This window comes from Tinamus guttatus, unplaced genomic scaffold, assembly GCF_059628265.1.
Source record: "Tinamus guttatus ecotype Peru unplaced genomic scaffold, ASM5962826v1 Tinamus_guttatus_pri_ptg000439l, whole genome shotgun sequence".
In the NCBI taxonomy this organism is placed as follows: Eukaryota; Metazoa; Chordata; class Aves; order Tinamiformes; family Tinamidae; genus Tinamus; species Tinamus guttatus.
The window spans coordinates 1,189,613-1,205,752 of record NW_028288973.1 but is presented as its reverse complement, the minus strand read 5'-3'; the positions used below and the strand labels follow the sequence as shown (position 1 = coordinate 1,205,752).

Here is a 16,140-nt window from a genome sequence, read left to right as displayed (position 1 = left end):
CAAATCACTTGGGGTGGGCTGCAGAAGGTCAGATCCAGATCCCTTCCTCATAGAGAGGGAGGCATGAATAGGGAGCAAAATACCTACTGCACAAAGGAAGAGTGAAGCCTATGAAGAAAGAGGGACAAGTGGGGAATCTTTCACACACCTCTGAGGTATCCAACCTTTCTGTCTCTTCCTCCACCTCTCCCTCTTGAGAACCTGATTTGCTCTGCCAAAGAGCATAGTCATACTCCCCAGCCTCATTGATTGGCAGATGACTGGCTCTGGACAGGCCTGGGGAATGCCCACCACTCCAGAGTCTTTGGACATTCATCAGTACTATCATGGTGGAAGAAGGGGACAGAGCAGCAGTAGCACAAAAACTGCTGTGTGGCAGATCCTTCCTCCCTCTGCCCTTTATACCTCCTCTGGTTGGAGGTTCATAAAGTATTTGGATAGAAAGTGCAAGCTTAGGAAGCCTTAACAGACAGGAGTAGCGAAAAGGAAAAGGAGGAGGAGTGAAAGAACTTCCTTCAACAAATCCCACCAGTCTTGGAAGGGGACAGGATAGTGAGAAAAGCCTTCACTGTCAAAGGAAAGGGGTGTGAGGGTTGTGGGGGAAGTAGTGTGATGGAAGATCTGGAGGTGTATGAGGTGGGCAGAGAAGCTCTTACTAGTTCAAGATCCTCTCATCCCATCCAAAAGAAAAATCAGCCCTCAAGTAGCAACAGCAACAGACAGAGTGAGAGTTCACAGCCAAGTTTCACGCTCAGTGAGTGTCCTTCTTTACCCTTCCACTGTCACTGTTGCCACCCCCTCCCAGGCCAGTCCCATTCCTCCACATTCAAGTGTTGTTACCACAGTATCAGAGCAGGCTGCTCTTTGCAAGCATCTGCAGGCATTAACAATGGTCCCCATAACACAGTAGAGACAATTCAGTATATGTGTGTGTCTGTGTGTGAGAGAGTTTTCTGTTGTTGCTGTAAACTTTAAGAAATGATTTTGTCAGTTTTGTATTTGTCGGGAGTATTTTGTTGTTGGTTTATTTTTCACAGTCATGTGGCTTTTTTTTTTTCTGGTCATTGGGGATTTCTTGTTTTGTATTGTTTCCTTGGAAAGAGCAAAGGAGAGTCACAGCTTCTGCTGAGCAGAGACTCCTTTCCAGTAATCCAGGATGTCATGCAGGTCCTCATCCTTGGCAAACTGGACTTTCTTCCGCAGGGCATGCCCAGCCGCCATGTAAACCTCCTCCCTGTGGTGCTTCTTATAAGGCCGGAATCGCTCCCAGATCTTGTGGGTGCTCTCTGATGAGTACTCTGGGCTGGAGGAGTAACCCGAGAAGTAGTGTCTGGGGGACAGCTGGGAGTATGTGGAGTCTCGCTTGGACCGTGAGAGCGGCTTGAGGAATGACACCCGCTGGCTCAAGGTGTCAGCACTTTCTTCATAGTACAGGGCCGGGAAGGAGTGTCGGTGCTCACTGCAGTGGTAAGAAGGCTTGACCTCCAGGTGGTGGATGGCGCCTGGGGACACCAAGGGAAGACGATCCAAAGGGCTGTTGAGTGGGCTGCCCTTCTCAATGTATTTGGAGTCAGACTTGCTCAGTGGCGGGTGGTCAGGAACATCCAAGCTGAAGACCTTGGCGCTCTTGATGGAGCCACTAGAGGAAACACTGCAAGTCTTTCTGGCCACAGCAGCATCTGCACTCAGCTGGCGCTGCAAAGGGTGGTGGGAGCTTTCTTTGTAGGGTGGAGAAAGAAAGCTGGGCCGCTCTAGCCCACCCGAGGAGCTGGCAGGGATGGACTGGCACTCAAAGGCCATGTCTGAATCAACACCGGTCCCACCACCCAGAAAGGAGGCTGTGTCCAACTTGAGGGCATCAATGCAATTGTTGATGATCTGGTTGACCTTGTCTACCTCCTTGGCAATAGTAGAGATTTCAGCAGCTGAACCTTGTCCATTGTCAAGCTCCCTCAGATCCTCATCCCGCTGGGTCCTTTCCAGCCCATCCCCTCCACCAGTCCGTACTTCAATGTAGTTGCCTTTAGTAGTGACTTTAGGGGTCTCCATCCCAGATTCCATTGATTTGGATGGGGGCAACTTCTCTCCAATCATAGAAGGGATAGAGGACATCCGTGAGACAGGGATGACTGGTGGTTCACCCAACTTCTGGGAAGGGTGGACCATGGTACTTGCATCAATATCTGATCCATACCGCATTTCTAGAATGGTCTTCTTGACATTGAGGGACTTCTGTTTCTCCTCCTGCATCCTCCTCTTCCGCAGACAGTAGTACACGACCCCAAGGACAATGACCATCCCAAACAGACAACCTAGCGTGGTCATGATGTAGTGTGTTGTAGTGGAAGTGCTGGAGATAGGGTCCTCCCTGCCTTTGCTCCTGGTCGCAAAGGTCAGACAAGTGTGGTTGTAGCGCCGGTTGTTGCGAATGGAGGCCACACAGAAGGTGTAATCAGTGTGGGCCTTCAGCTTGTTGACAGTGACATATTCCTTCTTGCTCTTCAGTGTTGCAATGTCAGAAACATAGCTGTTGTTGTATTGGACCAGCACATACATCTTACTGTAGGGCATGGGGATGGTTACCATCAGGATAGCTGAGGTGATGGTGACATCATGGAGCTTGATGCTGGGACTAAAAGAAGAGTCGGTGGTGGAAGAGGCTGGAGGTTTAACTGAGAGGAAGTCCCCAGGACTGATGGCTGAACCCTCATCCAGGTCTCGCTGGGAGTCAGGGGTATAAGGAGTGGGGTTGATCCTGGACAGGGAGGGGATGGTTCCACCTCGGCACATGGACTGGAAGATGGTGATAGCATTGCGGTTGTGGTGGGGCCGAGGCACCAGGAGTGGGTACCCAGCGAACTCTCGCGGTGTCTCACACTGGAGCCGGTCATAGTTCTTGGTGACATTGTTAAAGAGTGCCAGCCAGTTAAGAAAGCTGTAAAGGCTACAGTCACAGTTGAAGGGGTTACCAGCCAGTTCGCACACCATCAAATTGCTTAAGCTGGTGAAAGTGTTCCCTTCCAGGCGGCTGAGACGGTTAGACGATAGGTCGATGCTAATCAGGCTGGGACACTCGGAGAAGGCAGTAGGGGTGACCAATTCAATCAGGTTGTGCTGCACAAAGAGGAACTGGAGCCGGGCCATTCCCCGCAACATACCCTCTGTCAGGTTGGTGAGTTTGTTGTAGCCCAACTGCAAGACCTGGAGGTTTGATTGGCCCATAAAAGCGCCATCCTCAATATAGGAGATCTCATTCTTGGTCAGGTTCAGATCAGTCAGGTTGCCGAAGCGGTTTAGAGAGGAGTACAGCACCACTTTGAGCTTATTTTCGTTCAGACGCAAGTCGTGCACTGTGCTGTTGATGTGCTGAGGGATGGTCTCATATGGGGGCTGGTTCTGGCTGCAAATGGCCAGCCACACGTAACCTTTGTCCCCCTCGATCAGCCAGCAGTCGCCTTGCACAGTGCCAGGGAAAAACAAGCAGAGTAGGGCAGCTATCCACAACCCCAGGCACATCATGGTCTGCAGTGGTGCCCTCAGTAGGCCAAATAAAATACAAACCCAAAATAACAAGAAGACCTAGAATCCCACGACCACAAGAAAACAAACAAACAAAAAAAGACAAAGTAAGAAGCAGAGGGAAAAGAAAGTGACCAGTTATTAGGGGCTTAGTGCTGGAAGGGCATGAGCAGCCCAGTCCTATTGGGTGTCTTCATCATCATTTCTTCTTGCTCTCTGGGTCAAGCCAGGAGCATGGAGCAGGGGGAACACATGCAATCCACTTCCAGCACACCAAAAATCTAGGGAGAAGGAAGAGTGGACTGGAAGGGAACTACCTTGTGCTTCTTTTCTAAACAAAGATTCAGACCATTGACAACGAATCTTCTTTGATGCTCAGGAGTGACTCTCCGTCCTTTCTCAATTTCCTCCCTCCCACCCACCCCCCACCCACACAAAAATTACCCCAGAACAAAACCACCCTCCCTGCTCTAGCCCTCCCTCCACCACCACCACAGTGAGATTTGGGAGAATAAGGCAGGTCCGCCTCTTCTGTCGCTCACACTCCCTCCGTTCCTCCTCCTTATCTTCTTCCTTCTCTCCCAGGTTCCCTCTGAGAAGCTTCAGAACTTCAGATCAAACATGTCGAAAGCAAAAATATAGAGAAGGAAAGAGCACGTGTGCACGAGAGAGATCCATCTGTCACTGGAATCTGAAAAAGAAAGCACACAAGAAACAAGAAGAGGCATCAGCTGGGGGCAGGGGGAGGGAAGCCTGAGATAAGAAAAGATACTGTGAGATTTCCTGAGAAGGGGGACATGGGGAAGAGACAGTATTGTTGGGGGTGCAAGCAAGGGAGGAGTGGGACCACTTGCTGTGCTAATAAATCTTTGAGAAGTGAACACTCATGACATGTAATCTCATATCGGGAGTATAGAGAAGGTACTTGGGTGCTGTTATGTAATATAATCACAGCCAGTGACGTGGCAGAAGGTGGCTGAGTGGAGGAAGAAATAGAATAGGAGGAAGGATGGGAAATATACAGCTGTATTGTGATCACTTCGAAACTTCTCGTATAAACAAAGGCAAATCCCAAGCACACCCAAAGTCCAGGATTTTCAGCTACCTGATAATCATGTACACAGAGTACATGGGGCATGGAAAATGCATACCAGCCTCCCTCTTAATGTTTGTTTCCTCCCTTCCTTGAAGCAAGAAGGATAAATAATTCAAACCACGTGTAACCACTTGCGCTCTAAAAATTGTTCCCGTCTCAGCACAGGGACAAAGCTGCTGAGGCAAGCCAGCCTGGCTTGAGCGCAGAGAGGGGTAGGCGGTGTGTCAAATAGCAGCCTCCAGTCTCTCACCCAGCAATCCCACAGTCCGGATCTGAGGGATATCCCCCACTCACCCCCCACCCATGAAAGGCACACATCTTCCTCCTCCTTATTTTGGCATCTCTCTTTGATATGCATGAACATTGTCTGTTCAAGGGACAGGGGCAAAGAGATATTTGCCTCAATGTAACTCTGGGCTCTAGGCAAGCTCCTAACACTCTTTGGAAAAAGCAGCCTGGAGTACTCTTTCTTCTGGCCACAGCTTCAATCCTTTTCCCACTGTGGCACAGCCTGGCAGAAGCATCCTTAGGCAATGTAAAGGAAATATTTTCATACAACAAAGAAAAGACATGGACATAGATTTTTTTTATTATTATTTGGCAGGGAAGGGGAAGGAAAGAATAAAAAAAACAGAGGCTATTGTTTACTTAAGATTAAACATCCTCTCTTGCCCCTTTTATTTTGGGGGGACACTGCTCACTAAAGATACTGCAGAAGCTTTTGCTGAAAAATCTGAACCCATTTTCTAGCACAGAGGCACAAAGGGCAGAAATAAAATGAAGGGAGATAAGCGAAGGAGGCATAAACCCCTGAGGAACAAGCCTTATGTCTGTGTAGAAATCTGAGCTGATTTGGTCTGTGGAATTACCAGGCCAGCTGGACTAAGGGATCAGAGGGAGTCACAGAGAAAAACTTAAATATTGAATAATCCGGAAAAGAAAGCCAAGATGGAGAAGGGGAGAAAGAGAAGAATTGAAGCAATGGAAAAGACAGAGAGAAAGTATCTGCTCCCCACCGCTAGTCAAGGGTCGAGATCGTAAAACTTCTTTCATTTGTGACTGTCATATCATGGCCTCTGACTGCTGCCTTGTGTCCAGCTTTGCATCAGCCAGCACTGAAGCAGAAGGCAGGGAGGTTACAGTTTATCACGTTCTTTCTCAACCTTATAATTCAATGAGAAATAATTTCCTGACATTGACACCTTTCTCAGGTGTGTCAGAGAGGAGGCACATCTGACTATCCACAGCCTGAGACCCACAGGTTTTTGGTATTCCTCAGTGCCACTCCCCTACCTTTTCCCACCATTTCCAAGGTGGGTCCACGCAGAGAAACAGCCAATCCCTTACATCGTCTCTTCCTTTCTACTTTAACTTTTTTTGCTCTTTCACCTTGCCATGCCTATTCCAGTGAAAAAAGAGCAGCATGCTATTGGCACACATACCTAAAGTATGTCGAGCCCAGCAGCAGCCATAGATAGCCCCTGAGCAGGCAACTGAAAGCTTTGCCAGTATTTCTGTAGACGATGTCATGCTTTCTGCTCTCTGAGCATTATGTTTTGACTTGCCTGTATCCCTGCACCAAATGCCCTGCACAGTATCCACCACCATGCAGAAAGCGCCCAGCCCCTTTCTTTCGCCCCCTTCTGGTAGCACAGGCTGCTCCAAATGTTTTACCAAATCACAGTTGCCTGTTGTAGCTTGTCCATGGTGCAGGGGGGCATTTTTGAGGACACGTTGCTCTGCGGCTATCACCAAGACCTCCATCCCACTAAGGGAGATGTGCTCAGGGAGCATAGGGAGGGCTGGTAGGGGAGACAGTGCAGCACGGTTCAAAGGCATGAGGTAGCTGGGTTAGGAGATAGAGGAAAGAAAAGAAAGGTGTTCTGGTTGCTATGTGCCCCCCCCCCCCCAAAAAAAAAAAAAATAGCAGGGGCATGGAACATGGAAAGAAGACTTGTTTTCATCCACTTTGTCTGTAAAACTTGTCTCAGCCACCGGCCAAATACGGGGCCAGAACAAACATCCTCAGATTCATCAGTCCCCTGGGGTATCAGTTGCTTGTCACACAACAACCATGCAGAACCTGTTGTTTTTCTCCTGGCTGCTCTTGTATCCAAGATACAGCACTGGTTATCAGAATTCTGAGGACACCATCAGGCCTTGCTGTCCTGCCCAGCCTTCCCTGGGGCATCCCTGCACCTGCCCAACACCCCATTTCAGCTCAGCCTGAGGCTCAGGCTGTCAGTCCCTACCCCCGGCTATGCCATAATGGTGCCAGTCTCCTACACCACCACAGTCCTGCCCCTGCCTATCCATGGAATCCACCGATCCTGTTCCCAACCCTCAGGTCAACAGCCTGGCCCCAGTCCTGCCCTGCCTGGACACCACAGGGCATTTTTTGACCCTGTTTTCCCTCACTGGGTCTGATCCTGACCTGACTTCTTGGCAATGCCTTAGATCCACCTCAACATCATGGACTCATCTAGTGATCTGTTACTGAATCTATCATTGCTAGATCTTCCCTGCTCGTCTTGTTTGGATACAGCAGGCCTGGCAACCTTGTTACTATTCTTAGCTCCCCATCTTTTAAGGGAGCACGTGACCCTTGCTGCTCCCTGACACTAATATTCACAAGAAGTGGGAGCCAGGGTTGAGACCAAGATTATCTCTTCCTTCAGCCATCCAGAGTCAAATGAATGTAAACCAGGTAGCATCAGGTCCAACAACACAAGGAAATCACACACTGTCCTTACTGCTGGCCCAGAAGGTGCTGACACCAGACTTGGCATATGTCTCCTTGGCTTCTCAAAAGTCACAGCAAGACAATGCAGAGATGGAGGATGGCAGAGAGAAGCACCTTCAGCTCCAAAGAAAGTCAAGAAAGGGGGAGGCGTGAGCTGCGGTGAGCCTTGTCTGGAGGGTGTCTGTCAGTGCAGATGAGGGGAAAAAGTAGGACATGGGAAATGCCTTATAGGGCAGGTTCAAGGCCTCCCACCTTCATGAGCTGGGCCCACCCAGCCATCAGCTTCCTACATTGTTCAAGGTGGCTCTTACAACTTGCCCTTGGCTCCTGGCCATCACCACACATCAAGAGAAGGAAGGAACAGTAGTGGCATTGTGCCCATGAATGCCTGCACCCTCCTGGGCTGGCACAGAGTCAGTTCATCTGCTCTGAGCTCCCCAGGATCTCCCTCTGGATTTTTCTCTGCTACAGGATGGCTCAATATTTTTGGCATTTCCCTGCAACAGAATATTTGGAGAACAGAAGAAAATTGGCCACAGGCATGGTTGAGCTTTTCTGGTAGGGAGAGAGAAGGGAAGGTTAGGGCAAAGTGAAGCAAGAGAGACCTGAATCAGGGTCCAGAGCTGGATGTCCTGATATCCACAGACAACACTGTGGCTAAGGTACCAACATGTCACAGGTTGACATGGGAGTGCAATCACTAGTCAGATGTGTAAAGGTAGGTTAAAATGCAACTACTGAAAGTATAAACAGAAGGGGTAGGGGTACTGACTGCCTCCCCCAGAAACATATCCCACCTTCCCATCCTGTTGCCTACAGCAGCTCCCTCTAATGTGTCCAGTGCCAGCACTCCTTCCTTGGTGCCTTCAGCAGCTCACACGAACTTGGATGCCTTCATTCCCTTCCCCTTCCCTACCAGGCTTAAGAGAGAGCAGAGCGCCTTCCCTGCCCCTTGCAGCAGCTCCCTCCCACATGCACATGCACAGAGTGAGCCCTCACACCCTGCTCCCCACAGATACAAGCAAGGGGCACACGAGCAGACACAGCGCTGCCATCCCCTTCCCTAATGCACCTCTCCTGCACACGCGCTCACATAACTGAGATCCTCTACCGCCATCCACGCACACCCACACAGATCCAGCGCTCCCACCATGTTCCCTACAGCATTTCATATGCACTGAAGGCCCCCACCCCTTTCTCCACAGCAACTGCACACACATGCACACACACACACAAGCACGCAAAGCCGACACTCCGCTGCATTCCCTGTGGCAATTCCCTCTCACACAGAGTCAGCACTCACGCTGTTTCAGTGACTCAAGATGGATGCCTGGCCTGCATGTCCACCGGATCACCTACAGCAACTCCCTCGCATATTCACCCCACGCCCCCAGAGCCACCACTGCCCCTCTGCAGTGACTCACACACCTGAGCACACACGCACACACACGTGCAGAGCCATTCTGGCTGTCCTGCTCGCTACAGCACTTCCCCACTGACAGCGTGCAAGGCCTATGCTCCCTCCCTATTTCCAACAGAAATTATTTCTACAGTCCTTCCACGGCCTCCTGTTCAGGCTTAGTGGATGACACCAAAGGGAACGATGCTTCCTAAGCCCCCCTTCTGCTGGAGGGAGAGTGATCCAGGTAGCTTTATTGCTGATAACATTTCTATGGAACCTATAATCTCTCAACATCCTCTTCTATTTGGAAAAAGCTGTGCCACAAGCCTACCCCCATGCAAACAGTCCTGTGGGTAGCTGGTGGGGGCCATCTGGGTGGAGCAGGTTTGATGCAAATCCCCCTTAATCTTCAATAATCATATCAATATAAAAGCTAACCATTTCACTTTGGAAAACAAAGGTAGCTCTCTGGCTTGCCAGGGAAGCATTGGCATATGAAAGACCTTTCTGCCAGTGTTTATCACTCCAAAATAAGATTTACAGTTCTAAAGCTCTGTCTTCTCTTTCATGCTCCTGAGCTGCTTCATTTATCTCCCCTGAGCTTTTCCATTCTCTCTTTCTTGCTGCCTAACAAATTAGGTATCTAATCGCTGTTTGAAAGGGGAAATGGGAGGGCAGGGGTTTATATACAGCATTGTAGTTTATTTATTTATTTATTTTTACTATTAGTCCTTAAGCTGTTTGCCTAGCAAAGGTACGGAGTTAATGGCTGTACATCTGCTTGAGCCTCAGCATTTGTGTGTCAGATGGTAACCTCACATCAGTACCTCAGCTCTTTCTGTAGCTCATGGTGGTCAATAGGCACAACTGTTGAGCAGCATTTCCTTGGGGCAGTTTTAAGGCCTTTCAGTCTTTTTTCCATTCAGGGACCCATTGGACTGTCCAGAATTGGAGTGCTGTGAGCTTCCTTGCAACAGTGTCCTGTGAGAACCAGTGGAGACTGTGTATGGTTTTGCGGACTTCCTTACTGCAGTGTCTTCATGGGATCCTAGTGCTGTGGGCTTCCTCAGAAAAGTTAACTGTCAGTGCCAGCTGGAGTTCAGGAGCTCTGAGTTTCCTTGCCAATCATGACAGGGCATATTCAGCTTTCAGAAGGGTTATTTTTTTCCCAGCAGAGACTGCAGATTTGTGCATGGTAAACTAAAACAGTCCAGAACTGAACCACAGGATAGCCTGTATGGCAGCACTCTGCTGAAAGTCACAGAGACATTGCGTGGCCATTGTTCAGCATTGATACCAACTGCTGTAAAGTATATAAGGATTTATCTAGTCAGTGACACCAAAACATGTTTTACCACAAGAGTTTCCATGCAAAAGCCCATTTCAAGCCTTATCTGCAAGGAGAGACGGCTCTCTTTTCTTTCCTTCCTTCCTTCCTTCCTTCCTTCCTTCCTTCCTTCCTTCCTTCCTTCCTTCCTTCCTTCCTTCCTTCCTTCCTTCCTTCCTTCCTTCCTTCCTTCCTTCTTTCCCTCCCTCCCTCCCTCCCTCCCTCCTTCCTTCCTTCCTTCCTTCCTTCCTTCCTTCCTTCCTTCCTTCCTTCCTACCTTCCTTCCTTCTTTCCCTCCCTCCCTCCCTCCCTCCCTCCTTCCTTCCTTCCTTCCTTCCTTCCTTCCTTCCTTCCTTCCTTCCTTCCTTCCTTCCTTCCTTCCTTCCTTCCTTCCTTCCTTCCTTCCTTCCTTCCTTCCTTCCTTCCTTCCTTCCTTCCTTCCTTCCTTCCTTCCTTCCTTCCTTCCTTCCTTCCTTCCTTTTTTCCTTTTCCCCAAACATCTTGAGCTTACAAGGCCAATTTCAAACAAAAGTGATGGTGGGATAGAGATTGCAAAGATCTTATGTGCCTTGTGAAAACAGTGGAATCGAAAAAAAGAGAGAAAGAGCTTCACAGAGCCCCACTGAAGGAAGAGTGCTGTGTGACCTCAAACCTTCATGGCATCAGGGAAACTACAGTGCAGTGAGTGCTCTCTCTTGCTTTCTCTCACTTTCTGTCTTTCACACACACACATACACCTTCACACACAAGCAGGTACTCCAGCATTATGAATCCACAGATCATCAGGCTTCGTGCTGCTGCTTCTCTTGGTCTCAAACTTTCCTCGGCATATGGGGCCTCTCTAGGCACAACCACAGACTTGTTACTGGCTCAGTTGATGATAAATCCTGTAATATGAGCATCCCTGAAGCAGAGGGCACAGAGAAGGAAGGAGGTGCCCTTATGCAGTGCTGCATCTGTCCTGCCAACTTCTCCCAAAGCAGTGCCTTTTCACTTCAGCAAGGAGCAAAAACAAGGACCCTCTCCAGGAATCCTGATGTGAAGAAGGGAATCACAATGATCTGAAGCAGCTGCTGTGGTGCCAGAACATTGTCAGTGTGTTACAGAAATTATCTAGCAGGCATGGAAACTTCTAGGCAGCGCTGCCCCTTCAGGTACACCCAGTATTCCCAGTAGCGAGCATCACCAGAAATGGCAGCTCCTCTCTTTCGGGAATTAGCTAGAGAAATCTCAGAAGGGCTTTGAAGATGAGGGAGGGAAGCCAGTGCACCCTTGCAGATGGCGTTTGTGCCCTGAGGCCTGCCAGTAGCAGGCAGGGTACTAAGCTGTGAGGAGGGCTGATGCCCAGCTTCAGCACAGAAAATGAAGAAAAGCAGAAGGAGCCTTGGCCTGATTTCGGGGTGTCCCCAGAGGAGCCAAGAGCGTTTGGCAGGTTTTTAATGCATGCATTTCTAATGGGAGGCTCTTAGCACCATTTAAGCAATGGTAGAATTAACTGCTGGCTTTAACAATGCATACAGCCCCAGGAGGGCAAGGTTAGCAAGGCAAGGATTACAGGCCCAAACTGCTGCTGTACCTGGCTGTTCCGCGTGCCTTTCACACAGTGCTCCCTTGGCCTCCCATCTCACTCCCTCCAACCATGGGCTTCATGGGCTGTAGATCTCACTGTGAAGACCCCAACCCCTGCAGGGTCACAGGAAGTCTTCTGCTGTCCTGTGCTCATCGATTTTATATAATGGCAGCTCTTGGCTTTCACTGACAGTGAATGGCAGGTCCACAAACCATTTTGGAGATGGCCTCTCTCAAACCAAGTATCTCTCCACTATTTCTGGATGCTAAATATGTGTCCAGTGCTGCTGCGCTGATCTGGAGTGCCTCAGACAAGCTACCCTGCAGGTGGGACAGAGAGGGGGCAAAATCACGATAAGTTCTTCTGTTACAGCTCCTTACTGTGACTTGGACTGGGAGCTTAAGCAAACAGGGATTTGGGGCCTAAGGAGACATGTAGGTCTTGAGCTAGCTGAAGGCAACGCATTGGGCTGGCTGAGGGCAATTACTTCATGTGGTGTGCTGGTAGCCAGGCTACCTGTGCAGAATACCTCTGCGTACACAGACTCTTATGGGGCAGAGGCATGAGGCTCCAGCATCTTTCATCATGTAGCTAGCTTCCAGCCAGCCTTCCCATAAGCGAGTAACAGAGAGAGGTTCCTTCATCAGTGGTGAGACCTCTCCAAGTATGACAAGCAACCATCCCAGTGCAAGCCCAGCAAAAAAGCTCCAGAGGCCAAGCCATCTTTCCAGTGAGATGGAGTTGCAGTCCTTACATGTCATTCCTAACCAAGGCATCCCTGACCTGTGAAAATCATGTGTTGCCACCCAAACTCATTAATCTGGATGATATTAGGAGATGAGTAACACTGTTTGCTTGGATTTTCATCAAACTGGGAGAAGAAGCAAGCAGTTAGGGGTGGTGGTTCAAAAAAAATGCAGATATAGTCCTGATCTGCTGTGGGGGCAGAAATAGAGAGCAGGTGTAGAGGGAACATTGTTTCAGATGACCCAAGAGTGAAATGCAAAAGTAAAAGTTGCAGGTACTAATGGGGACACTTCAGCCCTCTAAGGTCTTCCACTGGTCAGTGCAAACCTGGATTCAGCAAGAGAAGAATGCCATGTGAGACGAGACTTTACACTTCCACGTCTGCTGCTACCTTCCTTCCACCCTCTGCACTGGGAAAAGGCAGCGAGGGACCCTCCCCTTGGCCAGCTCTCCCACCCACAGTTCAAGCTAATATCTGACATGCTTTCTGACACAGCCCTGCCTCGCCTCTCTTTTCCTCAGTACCTTGCCTTGTTTAGAGCCTGTTTTTTTCTTCCATTGCCAAAACACAGTGACTGTTATAATTAACAGATTATCTCAGTGCGACAGCTGCATGCCTTTGAAAATTAGGTTGAATAACAGGATCCTGCCGTATGGTAATTTCTTTTCATCTCTCAAATATTTTCTATTTTCCCTTTCTCACTCTCATTTCTTTTTCTTTCTTTTCTTTTTCCCCCCTTTTTTTTCTCCTTTTTTTTTCTCTCTCTCTCCCCTTTCTACCTTTAACCAGCTCCCTGTCTGCCAAAGTGATTTCTTTGGGGTGAGACAGTCTGAAGGGCTCTCTTCAGCTTCATCAGCTGTTTTCATTCTTTCCCTTTTACTATCACATCTCCACAGAGAGGGGGTGTTCACAAGCAGAAGCGCAAACATGGCAGAAGAAGAACATGAGCTGATTTGGCCCACCAGAAGCCGCAAGGAGAGCGCCCCTTTGAACCCCACTGGCTCAGAAAGGCAGTCCATGAAATTGAATGGGCATGGGGGAAATGGATGGCGATCTGAACCCCTGCCTGCAGTTTTCTGATGGTGAGCTGGGCGCAACAGAGTGGCTGGGTGGTTTGTACTGAGCTAGCCAGGGTGCTCCACCCGCCCGCCCACCCGTCCGCCTTCTTGCTGACTCAGTATCTGCCCCTGACTCACCACTTGCTCACTGAATGGGGACTGGCAGTATTTATACGGCATCCTTCCCTCTCACTAAGGCAGTAGCTCTGCTGCTTAACACCCCCTCTCCCCATTATCCACCTACATCTGTCTCTCTACCAGCTCAATTAACCCAAACCAGCCAAAAAAGGTTGCTAGAAATTTGAGGTTCAAAAACAAAGTGCTGCTCCCAGCTGGACCCGAACCAAAGGGTCTTGCAACCTCCTCCTTCAGGGCTGGAGATCGCCTGACCCCTGCTGCAAACTGCACTGATCCATTCACTGAGGTCCCTGGGCTCCTCGGGCTCTGTTTGCATAGACATGCTTGCAGAGAGCATTTCAGGCTCTTAGGATGACCTGCCAGATGTCTGGAACAGGTTTGTTGAGATGGGGTACTGAATATGGCAACTGAAAGGTTTCAGGTTAAATGTGTTTTGGACTCAAGAAAACTGTAGCTTTGTCAGTGAAATGTACCAGAAGCATTACTCAATTATTCTCTGTGCCTGGTTTGAACTCATGCAAAATGTCTTGATCCTGTACCTCTCATTTCAGGCATGTCCATAATCTATATAACGCCAGCTATAATTAAATATTGCTTCTTCCCCTTGAAAAATCGTCTCTGTGCACAGGGCAGAATTCCTTCCTGCAGTTCATCCGAGCCCCAGCCCTGATCTAACGCACCTCTCAAGGGCCTCGCTGACCACTGGGCTTCCTCCTGTATCCACAGTACAGTCTCTCAACCATTTCCCATGATGTTCCACATCATTTATTCCCTTAATTCCAATTCAGTAGAACAGAAACACTTTGTCACTGTTATTCTGCCAGTGGAGTCTTTTAATAAGCACTCATATGTCCCATTGTATTTCAGCAGTTTCCAGTATTGCTCCTCCTGGTCTCCCATGATCTCTCTTTTTTTCATCCTTTTGGCACTTTTAGCCTGTATTATTCCTCTGCTTTCACTCCAGACTTGGTGTTGGTTGGTGGCACATAGAGCACATCTCATTCATTCAGTGTCTCTTATCCAAATGCTTCCTTTATTTATTATTTTTCTTTCTCTTTAGTAGCACCCTTCCTCAGTGCTTCGTACAGTCCTACTTACTTATCCAATAATAGTATTTTCCCAATGAGTGACTCATATACCCCCTTGCTGACATTTAGAATTCTCCTTGTTCTTTGAAACACATTCATTCCCTCTATCTACAATTATATACATCTACTCATGGCATTGCGTTTCCTACTGCAGTCATGCAACAAAGAAATGATCTTTGCAAAGGAATCAATATTAAAATAACCTAGCAAAATAATTGTCTCTGCTGGTATCCTGTCATCCTTCATTTTAGCTATGTAGGGCAATGCTAAATCAAGCTACGAAGCAATCAAATAGGGGACAGCTTGACTAAAAAAAGACCCTAGTACATTACCCCTTTCCTTTGTTTTCACTCAGTCTAGATTTCAGTCTTTTTTCCCACTTATCAACTGCTTGGTTTCTTCCCATGTTGTTAGTAACAGGGGTATGGCATTGCATAGAGACTGCAATTTGTACTGCGCCTCTGGTTTCTGAGGTGCTGTAAAAATGCTTCGTGAGAGATAAAATTTACTTCAGAATTTTACCAAGCTGCAGGAACAGAAAAAAAAAAAAGGCAATATCACCCTCAGCTAACAGGAGCGCAGTCACCCAGACGTTCCACTTCCCAAGCCTAGGGAATAGTCCTCTACATCTCTCTCCAGAGTCTTCTCCAAATAGCCACAGTATACACAGCATATGTATCCTCATTCCTCACAATAGCCCTTATTCCTTCCCCAGTGCTGTTCTTTGCTTCTCTTCCATTCCCTAGGCACCCTTGCATATGCCATATTTTATCTATTCTTTAATATTACTCTTAATCTGCATAGGCCAAATCCTAAAATCTGTAGTCACCCTGACTCATTTCCTACCCAGGAAGAGCAATGATTTAAATCCATGGGGAAGCCTGTGATGTCAGTCTAGACAGACAGCGGTAATGCGCGGGGACACCCGCATTATACCTTGTTCCTTTCTCACTCATTCAGGTCTCTGTTTAGTAACACACGTAAGCATGCAACCAACTGTAAACCTAGGAACACTCCTATTCAGCTTCTCAATTGCTTTCATCTGCAACATCTGTGTTGATGGTTCCCACATCTTGAAAATAAAACAGATTATCTTTCTGTGCCTCCTCTTCTTAGCCTCTTTGTTACCCACTCACCAACATCCTTTCTCTCACTTCCAGAAATTTACACTCTTCCTTTTTTTTTCCTTTTGCTTGTTTGGATTTTGTGTGTGTGTGTATTTTCACTGCTGCCCAAGGATTCCAGCTTGTAATTTCACCTCCCTTTTCCCAAGATCACCATGTTAAATAAAGCAGTGACTGCCTCCTCTGCTCTTCAGTATTCTGAAATTCCAAATAAGCCATTGAGGAGGAAAACCATTGGCCAGGACCACTGTCTGTGATACTGAAACAGAACTGGCAGTAATATTTACAGGCTACTTTTTCTGAAAGCTCCAGGGATGGCTTGTGGCC

General features: G+C 48.3%; 1 protein-coding gene across 1 annotated transcript; it reads right to left on the bottom strand.

The window, feature by feature from the left end:
* Positions 1 to 613: 613 nt before the first annotated feature.
* ELFN2 (extracellular leucine rich repeat and fibronectin type III domain containing 2) lies at positions 614 to 3,619 on the bottom strand. Its single transcript, XM_010224136.2, has one exon. It carries the CDS (start codon positions 3,517 to 3,519, stop codon positions 1,114 to 1,116), a length of 2,406 nt encoding a protein of 801 aa, XP_010222438.1. The 5' UTR covers positions 3,520 to 3,619; the 3' UTR covers positions 614 to 1,113.
* Between the last annotated feature and the right edge of the window lie 12,521 nt (positions 3,620 to 16,140).